Source organism: Lampetra planeri, chromosome 52, assembly GCF_965212315.1.
Source record: "Lampetra planeri chromosome 52, kcLamPlan1.2.h2, whole genome shotgun sequence".
Classification (NCBI taxonomy): domain Eukaryota; kingdom Metazoa; phylum Chordata; class Hyperoartia; order Petromyzontiformes; family Petromyzontidae; genus Lampetra; species Lampetra planeri.
The window spans coordinates 988,781-1,011,186 of record NC_136158.1 but is presented as its reverse complement, the minus strand read 5'-3'; the positions used below and the strand labels follow the sequence as shown (position 1 = coordinate 1,011,186).

The window sequence follows — 22,406 nt, the reverse complement described above, 5'->3', positions numbered from 1 at the left end:
TGGGTTTGTGTAAATGCGTTTTTTGCAACCTAAATATCCTCAGTCTAACACTTTGCGGTTTGGTTTGTACGATTTAAAATTATCGGGTTTTCACGCGGTTTTTTGTTGTTGCCTCCGTTCAACTAATTAAGATAGGTGTTTGTGCGTTCACATTTACGCGTTAGTGTCTTTTTATATTCGTGCGCAAGTTCGTGTGTGCCATTCAATGTGGAGTACTGTACACCGCTGTAATGTATAGTGGTGGAATGTGGATGGCTAAAGTACAGCGTGACGTACAGTATCGTGTTCCGTAGCGTATGATCAATATTACAGTCTGTGGTGCAATTAATTGTGTAGGTGTAGTATATAGTGCATTGTAGGTATAGTATAGTGTATTGTAGGTGTAGCATATAGTGTATTGAATGGACTATAGGACTGTGTATCCATAAGAGTTTTTTTGGGTTTAGATCACGTAAAAATGTGTCGTTAAACCCACCGCCACCCGACACAGCCAATCAGTAAGGTTTGTCACGTAAACAGAACACGCCAATTCGTTACCAGTACAGCAACACCGGCGTTTTGGAGAGTAAATCTACAACATTTACAATCTGAGTGTACGACGTTTGGCCAGTAACCGCAACTGGCATCATCAGGCGGCAGCCAGATTTGTGGAGAAATCCTCCCCCCTGTTTCGTTCCTTAAATAGAGGGGTAGGTGTGATGACATCACTTGCGAGTCCTTCACGTGCCGGGGGGCGGGGGGGGGGATTAATGAATGCATATTAATCACAACGGGTATCCATTATCGGTATGGGAGAGTGCAGTGTGATGTTGAATAGAGTGAGGTTGACATGAGCGAGTAGGGGGTGAGTGTGGCGAGGTTCAAGTGAGTGCGAGCAGGCGGTGCGCGTATGTCTGTGTGCGCGCGTGGGTGTGTCGGTCCGTCAAAAAACAACCCCCACCTGCCCGATGGTGCCGGTGGTAAAACGCCGCAGCGGTAGTGAGCAATGCCATTGGGGGGGCACGGGCCGATACTAATCGGCCAAACGGGTGCGAGAGGGGCTGTCGACCCGTCCACCTTCAATTAAATCGCCACGACACCATGAATTAAAGATAAAAACTAATCTTGCGCCGGAGACCCCGGGGAGACAGGCGCCCATGACATCTTCTGGCCAAACCGCATTTGGTGGAGACAGGAGGGCTCCTCCAAAAAGCCACCGCGAGTGGCCACGTCGAATGTTCGAACGCTCGCTGCGGAGGAGAGGCTGCCACTCCTCTGTCGGGAGCTGGATCGGTACCGCCTGGATCTCTCTGGTATTTAGGTTCTGGCTCCAGTCACTAAGAGGGGTGGGCCAGTGCTTTACTCGGGGGAGGAAACTGCCAAAAAAAACAGGGAGTGGCGCTTCTGCTGAAGAACAGAAAGGAGGGGGCGAGAGGTATGGGAAGCTGAAAGTCCCAGGCTACCGTGGGCTCACCTTCCCATCAACGGGAGGCAATGAGTGGTGTTGGTGGCTTACTCCCCCATTGAAGATGAAAATCAGTGGAGGGATCCAGGCGAGGCTCATGAGTCAGGTGCCTTCCATGACCTCCTGTGACAGGTGCTAGCAAAAGTGGCCCCTCAGGACAGAGTCATACGGGGGGATCTCTTTAAAGGAATAAATGCGCCAGTTAGAAACATTTCGGGTGGCCTGCCGATGATCCATCCTGGGTTTAACCAGGCTGGATTGTGCGTGGAGCTCACACATCCTAGACACAGGCCCAAAACGGTGAGCTCCTCCAGCAAACGCGGCTACTTGCGGTGCATGGTTTGTGCGGTGTGGTTTGTGGTGTGCGGTGTGCGGTGCGGTGTGTACGGTGCGGTGTGTGAGTGGTTGGGTGTGGTGCGGTGTGTGTGTGGTTGGGTTTGTGGTGTGAGATTCGTGCAGTGCGGTGTGCGCGGTGCGTGTAGCAAACACCACACACGCTCCTCACGTGAAATATTATCTGGACCAGGAGGGGGGGGGGAGGAGGCGCAACATCACCGAGCCGCGAGAGAGAACGGGACCAGCTGTGTGCGAGGGATAACAACAAGTCCAGCGCCTGGAAAGCTCCGTCAACACGGTTTTGCCAGGGCCTGTGCCACGATCGCTCCCCGCGGTCTTACGTTCAATTGCAACGAGCTGCATTGCGATCATGTGAACAGAGTCTTTGTGACCTCTTGTATTTTAAAATATATATGTACACGAATAAATATTATTACTGGGCAATCCTCAATTACGCGTGCAAAAATGACAGCAGTGCCACTACCAGACGGCTCAGTTCTGGCCGGGTAGTGTGTAGTTTAATAAAAAATAATAATCTAAAATCACTCTCTCCGGTAGAATTCTGGGCTTGTACCGCTACGTGTCGCCCCGCACGACGTCCGTTCTTTCACTCCGCGCACTGAGAGCTTCTTCCTCTTCGGCAAGCCCGGAACGGATGTTCACTGCGAAAAAGCCTCCCGGGGCAACGGTCGAATGAAATGTCGGGGGGGGGGTGGACACACCAAAACGACGGGCGCATGGTACAAGCCAAGCGCGCACGACGCCCCACGCCACCGAAAGTAACGTCGGGGCGCGTCACAGCAGCTCAACCGGCGAACGCCTCTGACGGAGGGTCGTGTCATCTCGCGCAAGCGCCACCGGGCCATTCTCCACGGGTCACGGCTGGCAGCAGGTTTCTCGAGCCGCGTGCGAAGGGCTGGCCAAGTTTTTTTTTCCTGGCCTCCCCTCCTCCTCCTCGTCCTTTCCTAGCGGCACTTTCGTTCGCGACAATTTCCCCGGGTTCGCGGTCACGCGACCCGTTTTTCCCCGCCGCCCGCATCTGTCTCGAAGCCCGGGACGCAGCGGAGAGCAACGCGCCTCCGGGCACGAATACAGCCGCTGACCGTTCGCTCCAGGGGGATTAAAGACGCTCTGATACAAGAAGCGAGGCGATGTCGCGTCGCCGCATCATTACGCACCTTTGGTAGAGGTGGCAAAGCGCCATGGGGGGGGTGGGGGGGGTGGGGCGACACCTTCCCCTTCGCTCGTAATTTTTTTAAAAGTAAACACAGCGATCGATTTAAAAGCGACACGCTTTGGGAGAAGCCGCAAACACACACGCATAAATAAAATCCCGGTCAAGGTTGCCGTGACGGTTAAGACGGAGTCTTTCGCGATGATACGGTTTAAATGCAGCCGGGAGCGGCAATTGGCTTCCCTTCCCGGTGCCCGCGGATAGCGGCGCGTTTCAGTTTTGGCGTCACCTCCGTTTCGCGCTTGAAAACGACGACGACAATGACGGCGGTAACCGATGAGCAAAAAAATGTTAAAATAAAACAATGACATGTGGCTCGAGCGACAAAATGCAAAACACGTAGTATTCTACCGCGCTGCGCACGCAACGTCCCGGACATCAGAAACCCTGTCGAGTGCAAAGACATCTGCTGTTTAAACCCTCAAGCCCATCGTGACACACCAAAGTAAAAACGAAGCTATTACTAAACTATTTTTTTATCTTACCAGGTAAGGCCCACTGAGCTGTACAGCTCTTTTTTCAGAAGCGACCTAGACGTCGCCACAAGTGACAGCTCAACCAAGTGGCTTATCGCGTGGAAACTTCATAGCAGCCGGACAGGTGACATGCAAACTCCAAATATACAGCAGCAGCAGGTGTCAGGGTCGGGATCGAACCCACAACCTCCTGCGTACCAGGCGAGGGAGTTAACATCTCATAGCCACCGTGGCAGCTTGTCGGCAGAGGTCGCAACCGGGTACCCGATACCCGTACCCTACCCGATACCCGGCTACCCGTACCCGGCCGGGTACGGGTACCCGTTTGCGACCCTGGTGCGGCCGGGTATGGGTACGGATACGGGTAAGGAATCAAAACCCGTTTGTGACCTCAGCTCGTCGGGCAATCGTCCGTGGGGCAATCGTCGCCGCTAAAGTTTGGGGCCACGGCGGCATGATGATGGAAGTTGGCCGGAGAGTTTCCTCCGGCCAACGCCAGAACGAGCGCCTGTCGATAAAATGCGTCCGACGAGCTGCGGATTGGACTACGGCCCTCGGGCGTAGTCACGCGACGCCCCGCGCGTCGCGATCCGATTGGAAGTTCGCGGATTCCTGGTCGCCCGCTGCACAGGAAGGGGGCAGCCCGGTCTGTCCAAAGGTTTTACACGGCTAGGAGCAATCGTCGCGGCAACGGTTCTGCGGTCACGGTTGCTCTTTCGTGTCGCCCCCTCGCCCGTCGATGATCTCAGGTGTGTCTTGAAAGCCAAACAAGTCGGTTTTAAGCCTCGTCTGTCTGTCTGTTTTCTCAGTAGAGCACGCGACGTGCATCGACACGTACAACGATTACCCACAATACAGTCTTTAAATTATTGCCTTATAAGAGTATTTACATCGCAATCGGCGGTTGTTGTCGTCGTCGTCGTTTTTTTAGCTGCAGCGTCGCATTTATTCCGTTCCCGATGGCTCCGGCAACGTCGCGCCCCGTGGCCGCCAAGAGGAAGCCGCCGCCGGGAGAACGTCATCGGTGCGGCGAGCCCCGCTCGACCTCCTTCCTGGAACCGGAATAAAATATATATGTAATAATAATGATACAATTATTCACGCATTTATTTTAATTTCATGCAAAATACCAAAAAAGCAAATCCGCACCGCCGTGGTCAATCTAGCGATCGCACGCGCACGACTTTAACCACAGGTACCAGAATAAGAATCTTTATTTCTACTGCAGGAGGAATCCGATGAGCCGTGAAGCTCTTTTTATTCCCACAGATGTCCAGTAGGGGGCACGGGGCCCGAACGTTGCAACAACCAACAGTACAAAAACACAGGAAAGTCAAATAAATCCCCAAAAAACATGCAAGTAAAACTAGACAATCCCCATCCTACCAGGCAAAGCCCAATGAGGCATTCACTTGTTTTTTAGAAGCGACTGGGCCGCAAATGATAGCTGAACAAAGTGGCTTATCGTGCGGAAATTTCAAGCAGCAAAATAATCGAAATACTCTCAATATGCACGTTGATTCTAAATCTGGAGGGAAAAAACCATGGGGAGAGTGACAGAGAGAGAGACACGCAAACTCCAAATATACAGCAGGGGCATCGTAGGGGTCAGGATCGCAAGGCGGTGCTAGCGGTGGCTACGCTGCTGCACGTGACTGCTGCCCATAGTGCTCTAGCGCTGTGAAGGCGGCGGTGGTGAGGGTTGGTGGATCGCCCCACAGATGGTGCACAACTCCCTTTCTCTACCCGAGCAGGAGCCGTGTGAGCGCTGGCTCGCCAGGAGACGGCGGCACTGCAGCAAAAAATAAATGCGGACTCCACACCGGTTCCATCTGTGTGGGATCGAGCGTTGCCCCCCCTCCCCTCCACCCTCCAGCACCTGTGGGTTCTCTCCGTGCACTGCGGTTTCCTCCCTCCCACGTGTGAGCGGCTGACACAAAATGACACTCAAGTTCCGCTGAGACTGGTGACCATATATAAGAATAGGTTTTACCCTATTGTGTTAAGATGTTAAAACACCAAACTGAAACCTTTTGCAAGGAATCATGTCTGCATTCACCACATATACTTGTGGTGCAAACAAAAATACATGCTCTGCTATTATACGAAGCATTGTCTTTGAAACAAACTGGTCCACACCAGAGACAGCTTTCTTTAAAGCCTCGTCTCCAACGGCGCGAGACCAGAGGACGCCAAAAGACGAACAGCACAAAGACAGTGCCACTGTCAGGACATTGAGAGCTCGGATACAAACGGACACACACGCAGACACACAGCCGGACACACACGCAGACACACAGACGGACACACACGCAGACACACAGCCGGACACACACGCAGGGACACACACGCAGACACACAGACGGACACACACGCAGACACACAGACGGACACACACGCAGACACACAGACGGACACACACGCAGACACACAGACGGACACACACGCAGACACACAGACGGACACACGCAGACACACACGCGGACACACAGACGGACACACACGCAGACACACAGACGGACACACACGCAGACACACAGACGGACACACACGCAGACACACAGACGGACACACACGCAGACACACAGACGGACACACACGCAGACACACAGACGGACACACACGCAGACACACAGACGGACACACACGCAGACACACAGACGGACACACACGCAGACACACAGACAGACACACACGCAGACACACACACAGACACACACGCAGACACACACACAGCCGGATGGAGAGACAAAATGAGACGGACAGACGCACGAAACGTTTCGAACCTCGGCAGGAAAGCGTTCGTAACGACAGCGGAGCCCTCGCCGAGGCTGCACCGCCCCCCACCACCCCCCACCGGCTCACCCTCGGTGGAGGCCCGGCGACGGCGCTCCCCCGCGCGGCGGAGGGGGCGGCTCACTCCGGGACCGCCCTCTCGGCCTCGCGCTCGCGCTGGTAGTGCGCGCGGCTGAGACGCATCTCCGTCAGCTGGATGTAGCGCTTCACGTTCAGGTCTGCGAGCAGTCGGCAGCCAGGGTGGGGTGGGTGGGTGAGGGGGGGGCGGGAAGAGCGTCGTGTGACAGAAGTTTGAGAAATCCTCTGAATGCAAGAAACATTTTGGACTCTGAGTCTGGGCCTCCGAGTCCGGGCCTCCGAGTCCGGGCCTCACCCACCCACCGTGAGGCTGTCGCGTGCCAGCGTCGCGCAGGTAGGCGAGCGCGTTGGGGTAGTCCCCCAGGTGGTAGTAGGCCACGCCGGCGCGGTACAGCGCCTTGAAGTTATCCGTCTGCCGCTGCAGAACCTTGAGGCAGTAGTCGCGCACACGCTCGTAGTTCACCAGCTCCGCTTGCAGCAGGCACGCTGTTTGGAGAAGGCGGGGGGGGGGAGAGGGGTGATCGTTAAATTTGAGTGACAGAATGGCGGGCGACGTCCGTCAAACCGACGCTGGGTCTACTTACGCGCGTGCTAAAAAAAAGGTAAAAACAAAGCACAGCCCTGCAAATGTATTTTCTCTCGCCATCCCTGCTAAGTGCGTACTTTGACCTCCTCCTCCACGCCGGCCAGACGTACGTCCAGTAAGTATGCATCAGCAAGCCCTCGCGCCATACGTAGCCGTGCGTGGCTAATCGGAGGTGAGCGGGAAGGACAACAAACTCAACGCAAAAAGCAGTTCTAGAAAAATTAGTTTTTCAATCGAAATGATTTAAAAGTGCATGGCTCCCAGTGGCTTCCTCATTTCGGAGGAGCGTTCCAGACGGCCGCAGAAAAAAACGCGTGATGCGGTGACCGCCTTTCTTCAACGGTTAGCCAAAAGCCGCTGCTGCTGCGAGGATGACGGAGTTCACGTGATGGTTTATGCTCCTTGCTGACGAGATCAGTGAGGTGTTGTGGTTCATCTTGGAACATGTTGGAGTACCCACACTTCCCCCCCATCAAACGCGACCTGCCTAGGGAGTGCACCACTAACGCTGTGAATCGGTACGTCTCGTGCGAGCGGGGCAGTCGTTCCGTGTTGCGTGTTCGTGTGTTTTACCAGAAGTAGCCACATACTCTGAACGCGCGATGTCGATTCTAAATGTGGAGGGGGAAAAAAACCGGATGAGCCGGAGAAAGATCCACGCGATCACGGGGAGAGAGAGAGAAACACGCAAACTCCAAATATACAGCAGCAGGTGTCAGGCAGAGGTCGGGTACCTGATACCCGTACCCTACCCGATACCCGGCTACCCGTACCCGGCCGGGTACGGGTACCCGTTTGCGACCCTGGTGCGGCCGGGTACGGGTAGGCCGTGAGTCACTGGTAAGTCACCGTTTGACACTCATTTCGGGTAGGGTACGGGTAGGGAACGGGTACCCGTACCCGGCCGGGTACGGGTACGGGTACAGGTACCCATTTGCGACCCTGGTGCAGCCAGGTACGGGTAAGGAATCAAAACCCGTTTGCGACCTCTGGTGTCAGGGTCGGGCTCGAACCCACGACGACCTCCTGCATACCGGGCGAGGTAGTTAACACCTCCAAGCCGCGGTTTGCCGAGGCCGCACCGTTCACGCCGCACTGCAGGGCGCGTCACACCAGTCTCGGCAGCGTGATGGCGAGGGACGATGCAGTCTGCGGCAGCATCCCAAAAATAACAACGCGAAATGTCCAAAGGATGCATCTCACACTCTTCCGCGCTGTCGGCGGGCTCGACACGACTGTGCCGGGCGCCGCTGGAAGGAGAGCGGCGTCGCGCGTCAAAAGCGGGAGGCGCGAGACCTCCGCTGGTGTCACGCGGAGAGAGGCGACGCGTCCGCTTGAGCCGAAACCACTCCCCGCCGCCACAGATGCCTCCTACACGCTGTCCTTCCTTCACTCATTCCCTGCCTCCTCCACGCTGTCCTTCCTTCACTCATTCCCTGCCTCGCTCCTCCTATTATCTCCCAACTAATCCCCATCTCCTCCACGCTTTCCTTCCTTCACTCATTCCCAGCCTCCATCCTCCTATTATCTCCCACCTAACCCCCGTCTCCTCCACGCTTTCCTTCCTTCACTCATTCCCAGCCTCCATCCTCCTATTATCTCCCACCTAACCCCCGTCTCCTCCACGCTCTCCTTCCTCTTATTCTTCTTTCGCCTGGATGAAGATTGTGCAGCAAACATCAATCGCGGTCCAACGTTGATGTGTGACCCTCCGTAAAATTATCTCCCTTTCCTGCCACACCTCCCTCGCCTCCCTCCCTCCTTCATTCCCTCCTAATCCCTTCCTCCCTCACCCACTCTCCACCCACCGACACCCCAAGGTTCAACCCAGCTCCGAGCCGCCCCTCACGGCTGCCGAGTGCGGCTCCCGGCTGCGGTGCCAACGCTGCTGCTCTTGATACGGACACGATTCCTCGTGTCGCGCGGCACCACACACACACACGCACAAAGATCACCCACATAGCCTTTAACAGACTGTTAGGGCAAGTGCCGTTAGCGAGCGCCAAATTAAAGCCATCGCGCTGCACGGGGCGGTGGGTGGTTGGCGCCGCCCACTCGTTGCACCGTGCTGCTCTACACAGCGCTGACGTTCACACACGGCACCAGGCACTCGCTTGATGCCGAGTCGACCTTGCGGAGGCCCAGGATCGGCGCAGTTAATCGTCACCCGTTGTTGGCCGTGTGCGGGAATAGAACTCGGGTCGCCGGGTTTGAATGAACTTCGCCAACCGTGCTAATGGGAGGTGCCGGAGGAAGGACACCAAACTAGACACCAAAAGCAGTTCAAAAGAAATGAGTTTTCAATACGAGTAATATGGTAGTGGTGGTACAAGTGGTGGTGGTACAAGTGGCATTGGGGGTGCAGTGCTGCCGAACCACTGTTTGCCGGGTTCGTAGCGTGGCGCGTTAACCGCTGCAGCACCACTGCCCGCACACGCGCCCACACAAACAAGACAAAGATCCCCCGTGTAGCCTTAATTGACTGTTGGGGCAAGTGCTGTTTGCGAGCAGCACCTATGAAGGCCGTTACGGTACACGAGGGGGGGGGGGTGGCTAGCACCACACCCGAGCGCCTTTGTGTCCCGAGTTGCGATGTTTACACACCGCACCAGGTATCATTTTAGGCCGAGTCGACCTAGTGGAGGCCCAGGACCGGTTCAAATATTCCTCATTGGTGTTGGCCGTGAGCGGGAATCGAACTCTGGTTCGCAGGGTTCATAGCGCAGCGTAGCGCTAACCTCTACACTACACGCACGGACGCGCGCACCGCAAGCACGCACCGACACACGCGCGTACCGCAAGCACACACGGACACACGCGCACGGACACTCGGCGCTGGCCGCGCGCACAGACGCACGCTCCCCCTAATGGACGTCATTCATATTTGATGCCGCGCGAGAACAAATGCGCCGTGCCCTAGGGCGGCCGAGAGCCGCGCCGCAGCTCCACAGCGCAAACTAAAATGGAAAAGGGAGAGAGAGAGAGAAGCGGAGGAATGCCGAAGTGATGAGCGCGTGTGCACACGTGTGTGTGTGTGAGTGCGCACGTGTGTGTGTGTCGAGCGGGAGTGTAGCGGTTAGCGCTACGCTGCGCCATGAACCCGGCGACCCGGGATCGATTTCCGCTCGCGGGCAACGCCGGTTGACGATTATCTGAACTGGCCCTTGGCCTCCCCTAAGTCGACTCAGCCTCAAATGAGTACCTGGGCGTGGTGCTGGCAACCCACCCCCCCTCCCCCCCGTGTACCGTGCTGGCCTTCATAGGTGCTGCTCGCTAACAACACTTGCCCCGACAGTCTGTGAAGGCTATACGGGGGTTATGTATCCCTTATCTATGCTTGTGAAACGGAGATCTTCTTAAAAGGAACATCTCCACACCGATTTGAAACATTCAGGCTGGCCCTGCCTACGATCCATCCTGGGTTTAACCAGGCTGGATTGTGTGAGGAGCTCACAGATCCCTGAAAGAGCTGGACGCAGTCGCATCGGTGAGCTCCTCCGGCAGACGAGGCTGCGTTGGCTGGGTCGTGTAGCCCGCATGCCCAGCCACCGCATGCCCAGCCACCGCATGCCCAGCCACCGCATGCCCAGCCACCGCATGCCCAGCCACCGCATGCCCAGCCACCGCATGCCCAGCCACCGCTTGCCCAGCCACCGCATGCCCCCAAGCAACTTCTGTTTGGCCGGATAGAGGAAGCAAGAGAAGAGCTGGACTGATGCGGTACGGGAGGATGTGGATCTGCGTGGACTTGCCGATGACCGGTACCGGCGGTGTCAAGATCGGCCTCTGTGGAGGAGGCTTGCAGCAACAGCGGAGGGCAATGGAACGACGCTCACAACAACGAGCGTAGCGCCGGGTGAATAAAAGGCAGCAAGTTGGCACAGTGGGGGGCCCATTAAGTCAACACATGGCACCTGGGTCTGACAGCGAGCCTCCCACAGTTCATGTGGCTTCAGAGTGCACCTGGCCTGGCACAAGCGCTGTGGTGACATTACTGTCACCTCGTGGCGAACGGCGGCATTTGTTGTTGTTGTGTGTATCAGCGTGTGTGTCTGTGTTGACTGCCGTCCTCACCGAGCAGATGGTTCCATCTGCTGCATATATACAGCACGGCACTCGCACGACAAGAATGTACACGGCCAAGAACACACATGCACAGAGACACGATCACGCACAAGAAACGCACACTCGCACAAGCAAAACGCACACGTGCGCCCACCCATTACACGACCTCACACGAGCGAAGACAAAGCCCCCCACCACCCCCACCACCACCCCCGTGTAGCTACTGGGCCACGTGCCGTGAGCGAGCATCTGTGAAGGCAGGCACGGTGCACCCTGGCGAGCGACGTGGCCGGCCGGCCTCGCCTCTCCAGCGCCAGAGGTCGCAATCGGGTACCCGATACCCATACCCTACCCGATACCGGTACCCTACCCGATACCCGGCCGGGTACGGGTACGGGTACCCGTTTGCGACCCTGGTGCGGCCGGGTACGGGTAAGGAATCAAAACCCGTTTGCGACCTCTGCCCAGCGCCGACGTCTGTACGCCCCACCGCGTACTCGTTAAAGGCCGAGGCAACCTGGGGGGAGAGCACCGGGATGGGCTCGGAGAAGAGGCGCCCACTGGTTCCTCGGTGCGTGGGCCGGCAATGGGACCTGTCGCTCGCTGGGCCTGCAGGGCCTGCAGGGCGGCACGCGAAGCGACGGCGACCACCGCTCGCCCGTTTGCGGAAACGCGCCACGCGTACAGTCGCGACGCACCCCCGTGCGACACGTACGTTCACGCACGGATGCACAAGCGTCGATTATACGCGCGCGCAAGCGCACGTCCCTTACGAACGCACGCTCGTGTGCGAGTTGCTCAATCGTACTCGCGCACGCACACACGCCCGCTCGTGCGCACACGCAGGCAGATCTGACGCGCGCACAGCCACACAGAGGATCAGGCGCACACATACACACACACGCTCATGCACATGCACGCGCGCACACACACACATTTAAGGCACACACACACAAACGCACACAAGCTCATACACATGCCCACAATCGTACAGAAGCTCAGGCACACACGCTCACACACTCACTCACGCATATATCCAAGCATGCAGACACACAGTCACACATACACACACGCGCGCGCACACGATAATGCACATTCTAACGAATTCCCTTACGCACACAAGCTCCACGCACAAATTCACCCACACACATTTACTTACGCACACGCTTGCTCGTACACACTCACGCAAACACACGCATTCATGCCCACGCAGTCACATTCACTCACACAAGCTCACACACAAAAAACAAAGATCCGCCAGATAGCCTGAACAGACAGCTGGGGCAAGTGCTGTAAGCGAGCACCTATGAAGGCCGGCACGGCACACGAGGGGGTGGGTGGCCAGCACCACGTCCGGCCGCCTTCGTCTCCCCAGTGGCGATGTTTACACACCGCAGAGGTACTCATTTGAGGCCGAGTCGACCTAGGGGAGGCCCATGACCGGTTCCAATAATTGTCACCGGTGTCGGCCGTGAGCGGGAATCGAACTCGGGTCGCCGGGTTCGTAGCGCGGCGTAGCGCTAACCGCTACACCCACCGCTCCCATCACACACTCATGCAAACAGACATGCTCATACATGCATGCGCAACAAGAACAACCGCCATTCGCCACTAAGTGGCGGTGACGTCACCACGGCGCTTGTGCCAGGCTATGTGCATGCGCACACACGCTCTAGCACACACGCCCATGGACGGACCCACGCAAACTCAAACATGCTCACACGCTCGTACACCCACGCGCACATAGGCTCAGACGCACTGACAAACTCGCACGTACGCTCGCTCTCCGTACACACACGGCACGCACCCACGCTCATACAAGAAGACAAAGATGCCCGGTGCAGCCTTTAACAAGCTCTTGTGCTGTTAGCGAGCACCTACGGAGGAAGGTTCGGTGATAAAGCGGGCGGGTGGCCAGCACCCCGCCCGGCCGACTTTGTCTCCCCTGTGCCGATGTTTACACACCGCACCAGGTACTCATTCGTTGAAGGCCTAGGGGAGGCCCCAGACCGATTCAAATATGCACCACTGTTATTGATCGTGAGCGGGAATCGAACTCGGACCGCCGTGGTTCCGAAGCGCAAGCGCGCTCACCCGCCACACGACCGCTCCCCACACACGCAAGCTCACGACACGCGCTGACACACGCATACGCCAACACACGCGCGCACACGCACGCGCACACACACACTAACACGGGCACACTAAACATGCGCACACACTAACACGTGCGCACACACACACACACTAACCTATCTGCCACGAACACGCGCACAAGCACACTAGCGCACACACACACTAACACGCGCACACTAACACGTGCGCACACACACTAACACGCGCACACACACTAACACGCGTGCGAAAGCCTGCACTCAGCCACAATGGGCTTATCAGTGGGATGAGCCACTCACAGCACTGCGCTGCACTCGGCTTAACCGATCTGCCAACGAGCACGATTCATCCAGTCCAATTAACCCAATCCCAATCTGATCTACACGCACCATCATCCTCATCCAATTCATTTCAATTCAAATCCCCCAGCTCTCCCCTTAATTATCGCCGCTGCATTATTTTTTGCTCGAGCGAGCGAGTGGGCGAGCGGGGAGGGGGAGTCTTAAATCTTGGGTCAAGGACTGCACTTCGAATTTGTCAACAAAGAGGCGGTAGAGGCTGATCAGAGGGTACCATAATGGCCACGACAGAGACACCGAGCCAGAAGTGCCACGGTGGTTAGGAGATGTGAACTACTTCGCCTGGTGTACAGGTCGTGGGTTCTATCCAGACCCTGACGACGCCTGCTGCTGTATATTTGGAGTTTGCGTGTTTCTCTCTCTCTCATCATCATCAGGGTGGCTAGGAGATGTTAACTACGTCGCCTGGTGTACAGGAGGTCGTGGGTTCTATCCAGACCCTGACGACGCCTGCTGCTGTATATTTGGAGTTTGCGTGTCTCTATCTCATTATCATCATCACGGTAGCTAGATGTTAACTCTCTCGCCTGGTATACAGGAGGTCGTGGCTTCGATCCAGACCATGACGACGCCTGCTGCTGTATATTTGGAGTTTGCGTGTCTCTCTCTCTTGCCGTGGTGGTGTGGCTCTTTCGCCGGGATTCTCTGGTTTTTCCCTCCCAACGTGCGTTCAGAGCATTTGGCTGCGATAAATTTCCACGTGATAATAAGACGAAGCTTCGTTGCTTCTGAAAAAGAGTTACAGAGCTCATTGGGCCATACCTCGTAAAATAAATAGTTTAGAAGCGCTGAGACCCCGGGTTCGAGGTCTGGGTGTCTCTCTCTCTCAGGGTTCACAATGGCCTTGTCAGAGACACTGAGTCACAGCCGCCGAGACCCTGGGTTCGTTGAGCTATCATTTGTGACGGTCAGGTCGCTTCTGAAAGAAAGCTTTTACACAGCTAAGTGGGCACTTACCTGGAAAAATAAAAATAAAAAAATACTTTATAGATTATAGAGCCCCGAGTCCGGGCATTTCTCTCACTCTCTCCGAGGGTTCGTAACCGGACCCCACCACACGTGACCCTCCGCCAATCGACTTCACGGCGCAGCGACCGATTTGCTGCGCCGCGTGGACGGAGAAGGTGGAGGGGGGGGCGGCCCCGGTGTCGAAGCGACTCGCACGGACGTGGCTGCCGCGGTGATACTTTCCCACTTGACGCGCCATTCCCTCCCGCGGTCGATAGCGGGGCCGGCCGCGCAGCCTCACGCACGCGTGACCGCTGACATCGCAGGCTCTCGATGCGACGGGAAAGTCGGGGAGATGGCGGCACAAGCGGCTGGGGGTGCGCCGTCGCGTCGGCGTTATCGTTACCCGCGTTGCCGTATCATCGCACCGCTCACACGCGCGGCTCAAGAAAGTAGTTCGTCGTCGGCCGTTCAGAAATGGCGTTATAACGGCGCACGCCCCCCGTTATAATGGCGCGTTCCTGAATGGAATAAACACGCTATAGCACCTCCTACGCATTCCACAAGTAGTGACTAATCCCATATCTGCATTTCCCATAAATATGCTAAATTCATCTGTTGATATGCAAATGCCTTTGTCAAGGCGCCCTTCCTCCCCTAACCCAGCTTAAATATACGCTGCCAAGCATGGTGGTGCTCATTCAGACGCTGTCTTTCCGACAGACCTGTTCTTCACCTGAGGACGGCTGCTTGCGTTGTGGCCGAAACGTCGTGAGAATTTTATTTTATTATGTTTCTATTTTTTTATTTTATTATTTCCCTTCTACGTGACTTTACCGAAAGAACCAAGAAGACGCTATAGCAAAACGCGTGAACGCGTGAACATGCGATAGGGACTTTCCGCACATTCAAAAACTCGCTCACCCAAAAGCCCACCTCCGCAATAGCCACGGGTGACTCCACACACATCTCTTCCCCACTCAATGGACTCGCGAGTGGCATTGAACGTGTTCGTTGCACGTTCCGTGGCCTTGCAATGGCTTTGCATGTTACGGCGCGACAGAGATTTGTTGATTATTATTACGCTAAACTCTGATTACAATTCACTTCACGCATAGAGGGCCCTTTGTTGCTCTGCAAGCAAACTAAGACGCGGCGTTCCACGTTCATTCGCCTCTCACAATCCTCCCGGTGCTCAATAAAAGTAATCCGCTTTCATTTACGAAGTCAAAATTTCCAAAAATGGCGTGCATTTACATTGTCTAAGGATTGAAAGCATTTTCCGGTGAAAGAATTACATTGAGTGGAGCAAGAACTGAAACGTTGGAGCCGTATTACACGAACTGTGCTCAGCCTTCTGTAGGTATTCATCGTGCCCAGATGTTGAGAGTCACCGTCTACCCATTAGTGACAGGTTTTTACACTTTCAACTGGTACAAAAACTGACACCTTTATACAAGGCATCATGTTTGCAATAACCACAACACAAGCAGTCAAGGTGTCAGTTTTTGTACCAGTTGAAAGGGTAAAAACCTACTACTATATTTTGCCACTGGTAAAGGAGATCTCATAGTGTAAATGCTTACCCCGAGCTCTCAATACTCTGATAGTGCGCTGTCTTTGAGTTGTACGCGTCATCTGGTCCAACACCAATGGAGACTAGGCTCTAAGAAAAGCTGTCTCGGGTGTGGACCAATCAACTGCAAGGACAGTGCATATCATTATCATCATCAGAGTTGTTTCTTTTTGTTTGCATTTTGACAGCTTGTGTTGTGGTTATTGCAAACATGATGCCTTGTATAAAGGTGTCAGTTTTTGTACCAGTTGAAAGGGTAAAAACCTATCACTATATTTTGCCACTGGTAAAGGAGATGTCTCATAGTGTATCTACCCATTGTTACGTTTATGGTTCTATTGTCTCACCTTCCGAGCAAATGCCGCCGTTTTAATTCAATTCAACGTCCCAAATCGTTCCACGGGAAATCCCCGTGTAGCCAGTTACCCAGCTGGCTCCAGTGGTAACAAACAGAGTTACTGGAGCCCAACTAGCCGGCAGCCAGGCAACTCGAGGCATTAAACCCCACACAGAGTATGCATTTAAGGCCGAGTCAACCTAGGGGAGGCCCAGAACTAGTTCAGCTCTTCATCAACTCAGCTCACTGGGTTCACAGCGCAATGCGCCGAGCACTCCCACTGCTCCTTCGTGAAACAACAACAACAACAGCAGCAGCAGCAGCAGAGGCAGCGTCAACAACAACGGCCGCCGTTCAACAACACGTGGCGGTGACGTCACCACGGCGCGTGTGCCAGGCCAGGTGCACTTGGAGGCAATCGCCGTGAAGTGCCGAAGGCTCGCCACTGCCAGGAAGTGACGGGACCAGCCCCCGGGTCGTGACGGCTTCAATGACCGAGATGAGCGGCAGAGATGCGCCACCTGAACATAGCAAGACAAAGCCAAAGATCCCCCGCGTAGCCTTAGCAGACTGTTGGGGCAAGGTGCTGTAAGCGAGCAGCACCTATGAAGGCCGGCACGGCAGACAAGGGGGTGGGTGGCCAGCACCACGCCCGGCCGCCTTTGTCTCCCCAGTCGCGATGTTTACTCCGTGCCAGGAACTCATTTGAGGCCGAGTCAACCTAGGGGAGGCCCGTGACCGGTTCAAATATTCGTAAAGCGGGGATCGAACTCGGGACACCGGGTTCGTAGCGCAGCGCAGCAAGTGCAACACTGACCCTCCCCGTGGTCAATGTACATGCACGCACAAACTCAACCCTCCACTTTCAAGTCAATGTTAAAGACAATCCCCCACCACTCCTTGCGTCTATGACTGGCAACGTTCTTCTCTCAGCATCGTACCCCAGAACTCTCACATCTCTCCGGGCTCAACAGAGGTGCTTGGGACACAGGCTTGCATCGAGACGCTTTTCTTTGTGTGTAAATTAAAAGGCTGCGTTGCATTCAACGGGCTCCCTCGCAGGAGAGGTACGGCCCCATTCACCCCCCACGGGCTCCTCACCTGATGCTAAATAAAGCGGCGAAGCCACCTGAGCGTTCACTCGGAGCCACCGCACAAGGTCCCCACCCCCCCCCCCGGCTCATTCTGAGATCACGGCGCATGCCAGTCCACTGCTGCACAGTTCAACGGTTCCACCGTTCCGCTGCGAATCCACCGTTCCGCTATTCCACCATTCCGCTATTCCACTTTTCCACGATTTCACGGAACAGAAACCCCACAAGGCATCATCATCACACACACCCAGGGACCCACGTGTAAATCAACCCACAGCCACTCAGCGGCCCGCAGACGCACGCGAACGTGCACAGACACGCACAAGCAAAGACATGCACACACGCGCGTGCACGTACAGATACGCGTGCACGCAGAGATAAGAACGCATACACAAAGGCACGCACACACACACACGTTGACGCTCAAGCGAGATACTGGCACGTAGACTCGCACACATGCACACACGCACACAGGGAGTCACACACACACAGCACAGGCGCACACACGCACAGCACAGGCTCACACAAAGACAATCGGAGACAAAGGTCCCCTAGTACAGCCTTAACAGACTGTTGGGGCAAATGCTGTCAGCAATCACCGATGAAGGTCGGCACCATGCCCGGCCGCCTTTGTCTCCCCAGTGGGGACGTTCACGCACGGCACCAGAAGTCGTTTATGGCTGAACTCACTCGCCACCAAATTTTGGGCCAAGGCAATGAAATAAAACTCACCAGGTGTGCCACCGCTCGTACCACCACTCACCACCACCACACCACCACCATTCACCGCACCGCCTCTGCAACTAGCGCTCAGCAGAGCACCAGCTCATCATCATTATCCACGCCGCCCATCAGCAGCAATCACACAGACACCATCCTTACCTCCACTCAATAAGTCTCCCACCGCCATCATCACTCGCGCGCTCGCACACACACCGCCCGCGCAGCGCCCATCGATTCTCATCACCAATCCCATCGATTGTCTCAATTCGAGGGTTGCAACTTAGCGCAATCATCGTTGTTTTTTTCGTCTCGTTTTTATCTGTCTCGTTTGTATTGCTTCTCGATTTGCAACTCGGGTGCCTTCGATTTGTGGCGTTTAAACTATAAAACTACGTTGTATTTTAGCAGGTAAAGCCCTACTGAGTTGTGTAGCTCTTTTTGTAGAAGCGATCTGGCCATCACAAACGACAGCTCATCATCACGTGGAAATCTCTAGCAGCCAAATACTCTTCAACGCGACTACGGGGAGAGAGAGACGCAAACTCCAAATATACAGTAGGTGTCGGGGTCGGGATCGAACCCACGACCTCCTGTATACCAGGCGAGGTAGTTAACATCTCCTAGCCACCGTGATGATGATGATATAGAGATGCAAACTCCACATATACAGCAGGCGTCAGGGTCGGGATCAAACCCACGACCTCCTGTATACCAGACGTTCTCTCCCCTGTTGTGTCTCCATGGTTTTTCTCCGGGACCCAGCGGTTTCCTCCCAGAGCTATACATATATATACAAACAGATACAGTGTAACTGGTACTTGCTAAAATATCCCAGTGCTGCAGAATTGCTTGCAGGTTACTCAGTTGGGATCACGCACAACATCACCGCCCCCTTTGCCTAGCGCAAAAACTACTTGGCAGGACCCTCCCTCGAAAATGTATTGAGACTCAGCGAGGCTTTCCCGGGTATGCAAGTGTAGTAATCATGATGACAATAATAATAATAATATCACGGCCCCTTGCTATAGGGGAGATCTGGGATAAAAGCAAGTACGGCAAAAGGAAACGTGTAACGAAAAAAGCAAACAAGAGGCAAAAGAGGAAGCAACGCAATTGGACATCATTGGCATCCCCAACGCCGCGGTGGCAATTTTCAGTCAAATTTGAAGGGGGTAAAAATAACAATGCAGGCGTGTCGAATCACAGAATTCCCCTTGGCTGTCAGCGCCGGCGACAAGACGCGAATCCGCTCCTTGAGATTTTGTGTCGAGCTAAGGGGGTCACGGTAAGAGTTTACGGTCTGGGGATGGGAGAAGATTAGGGTTTGGTGACATGCGGGTTTGGGTTAAAGTTAAGGGTTTATAGTAACGAAGATATGGATTACGTGGATTATGGGTTAAGGGTTTAGGATTATGGTGGAGGGTTATGGATTTGGGGTTTATGGTTTAGGGTATTTTCAGAGGGGCGCCACGTTTGCCGATGAGACATCACCAGTGAGAGGGCCGCCACACATTTTAAATCGTTTGACAGCAGCACGATGATGATGATGGTGTTCTCACCATTTGTGTTTTGTCGGGGGCGGCCGCACATCAGAGGCCACACTAAAGACCACCAGAGGGCCGCCAGTAGCCCACAAGGCCTTCCGATAAAGAACACTGGTTTACGATAAGCGTTTAGGGTTGGGGATCAGGATCAGGGTTTAGGGTATAGGATTAGGGTTCTGGGTTATGAACCAAGGGGACGGTAGTGTCCAAGACCGCAATTCTCGCCCCGCATCTGCAGGGACTGCATATCACTTGGCCTTGTGCATTATCACTCCATCCGTGATGTGGGGAGGGTGGGGGGAGTGAATACGACTGTGGTGAAGATCGTCCAGTATGAACCACCCAGTCGTGTCAAGCCGTGTTGCCATTACGGCATTACCATATTAAACAAGGAAATAGGCCAATTTTATTTTAAGACAAATGTCCCTTAACTTGGGAGACCCAATCTTGAATTTAAGCTTTCGTGACTTTCGGTAAAGTCACGTACATAGAAAATAAATAGATCACGACGTTTCGATCGCAACACAAGTAATCGTCATCAGGTGAGACAAACACAGCAGGTGAACTGCTGACGTTGGGAGACCCAACCCAGCGCAGAATGGGACGATGACTGCATTTGCCAGCTTCAGGTCGTGCGAATCCAATACCTCAGTGGGATTTGCCTGGGTAGGATGGGGATGGTGTAGTGTTGTATTTGTTTGTGTTTGGGTGATTTGTTTATCTAGTACTTTGCACTACCGTCGTGTTTTGTGTACTGTTTGTTGGTGTAACGTTCTTACCACGTGCCCCTGCCGGACATCTGTGAAAAAGAGCTTTATAGCTCTTCGGATTCCGCCAGCATAAAGAAATATTCTGATTATCAAAAAATAATGCCGGGTTTTACCCTTTCTGGCAAAAAAAAACAGGATGGGTCAAGATGCTCAAACACCAAATGGAAACCTTTTGCCAAGGAATCACATCACAGATTCTGATTCTGAAATACGGGGCTTGCGACGACAATTGAGACCACCCGTTACAGAATTCATCAATGCGTGATGTTGTTGTTGTTGTTGCTGCTGTTCAACCTCAGCGTTTGTTGCGCTACTGCTGCTGCTTGGGATGCCAGTCTCTAATTTAAACAACAGTTTAGTTCGTCAAGTACGCAATATATCCCCGACAGTAGCAACAACCACAGCAACAAAACACCGTTCAACATTCAGCGGCGGTGACCTCGCCACGGCGCTCGTGCCAGGCCAGGTGCACATTTGCGGCCACGTGAGGCCTACGATGGCTCGCTGCTGGCAAGAGGTCACGGAACAGACCCAGCAGGAGCCCGTGGGTTGACGGACTGAGACGAACTTGTGCCCGAGACCACCCCTACCCCCGTGTCGCCTGCTGTCACAGGCTGTCGGGGAAAGCGCTGTGAGCGAGTAGCGGCACCACCTATGAAGGCTACCGGCACTGTGGCACACGAGGGGGATGTGGGTGACCGGCACCACGCCCGGCCGCCTTTGTCTCGCACCAGGGTACTCATTTGAGGCCGAGTTGACCTAGGGGGGAGGCCCAGGACGAGATTCAGAAAATCATCACCGGTGATGGCCACGAGCGGGAATCGAACCCGGGTCTCCGGGGTTGATAGCGCAGCACCGCGCTAACCGCTGCACCACCACTCCCCACAATTCTAGATTTTTAAGCTTTCGTGACTGCAAGGATTCATATTCTTAGGTTTTTTCGGTAAAGTCACGTAGGTGAAAAAATTAAAATTAATAAAAGTAAAATAAAATAAAAATCACGACGTTTCGGAGGCAACACAAGCTTCTGTCTTCAGGTGGAAGCTTGTGTTGCCTCCGAAACGTCGTGATTATTATTTTATTTTTTATTTTACTTTTATTAATTTAAATGTTTTCACCTACGTGACTTTACCGAAAAACCCTAAGAATATCACTCCCCACAACTGAGCCACCACCACCACAGCCTCCCACCCACACCCGACACCCCCACAGAGCGAGAAGTTACCAGCCAGGCTGATGTAGCAGTCGATCTCAATCGCCTCCACTCGCGACCTCTGCTCTCCACTCAGCTTCCCGGCACCGCCACCACCGCCACCGTGTCCCACCACTCCCGCACCGTCACCGTCGGCCCCCACCTCCTTGAGCTGCAGCAGCGCGCGATGGTACTTGCCGATGGCCTCGCGGAATTTCTTCTCCTTGTAGCACTGGTGGCCCTCGCACGCGAAGCCGCTCGCTCGGCACATCCGCGCCTCTACCTCCACCCCGGTCGACGCGTGCCCGAGGCCGCCGGTCGGAACGCCTCGGCCGCCGCCGCCTCCTCCTCCTCCCCCCGGCGCCGCGAGTCGAGCCGAGGCCGGTTCGGTGCCGATGCCGGGCGGAGGAGGAGGGGGCGGTGCGGCCGCTGTGGCCGCTGTGGTCGTGGTCTGGTGGCCCCCCGCGGGGTGGGCCCTGCCGGGCGGACCGCGGCGTTCGGCCGGTACGGGGCAGAGGCCCCGCGGAGGAGGCGGGGGGTCCATGGGGCGGTGACCCCGGGCGATGGGGCCCCGCGGGGTGCCGTGCGCTCCCCCACTACCGCTGCGACTCCCCGAGCCTCCTGCTCCCCCCCCACCACTGTCAGCCCCCAGCGCCTCGCGTCTCCCTCTCGCGATCAATGCGGCTCGCAACGACTCACCCCCTGCCTCACCAAGTGTCCACCCCCCCCCCCT

At 55.2% G+C, this 22,406-nt stretch overlaps 1 protein-coding gene across 1 annotated transcript; it reads right to left on the bottom strand.

The window, feature by feature from the left end:
- Positions 1–785: 785 nt before the first annotated feature.
- LOC144734596 (tetratricopeptide repeat protein 9A-like) lies at positions 786–22,282 on the bottom strand. The gene is made up of 4 exons (XM_078616851.1): positions 21,707–22,282; positions 6,668–6,850; positions 6,356–6,504; positions 786–4,542 (listed from the first exon to the last, which is right to left on the bottom strand). The coding sequence occupies exons 1-3, from the start codon at positions 22,215–22,217 to the stop codon at positions 6,407–6,409; spliced, it is 792 nt and encodes a 263-aa protein (XP_078472977.1). The 5' UTR covers positions 22,218–22,282; the 3' UTR covers positions 786–4,542; positions 6,356–6,406.
- Positions 22,283–22,406: the final 124 nt, after the last annotated feature.

What these genes read in the sequence shown, in the direction of transcription:
- LOC144734596 (XM_078616851.1), bottom strand. Translation starts at nt 22,217, where the DNA reads ATGGACCCCCCGCCTCCTCCGCGGGGCCTCTGCCCCGTACCGGCCGAA. An exon ending in CTGCTACATCAGCCTGGCTG is followed by an intron (nt 6,851 to 21,706) that starts GTAACTTCTCGC and finishes TTCTCCAAACAG; the next exon opens with CGTGCCTGCTGCAAGCGGAG. An exon ending in TGGCACGCGACAGCCTCACG is followed by an intron (nt 6,505 to 6,667) that starts GTGGGTGGGTGA and finishes GACTGCTCGCAG; the next exon opens with ACCTGAACGTGAAGCGCTAC.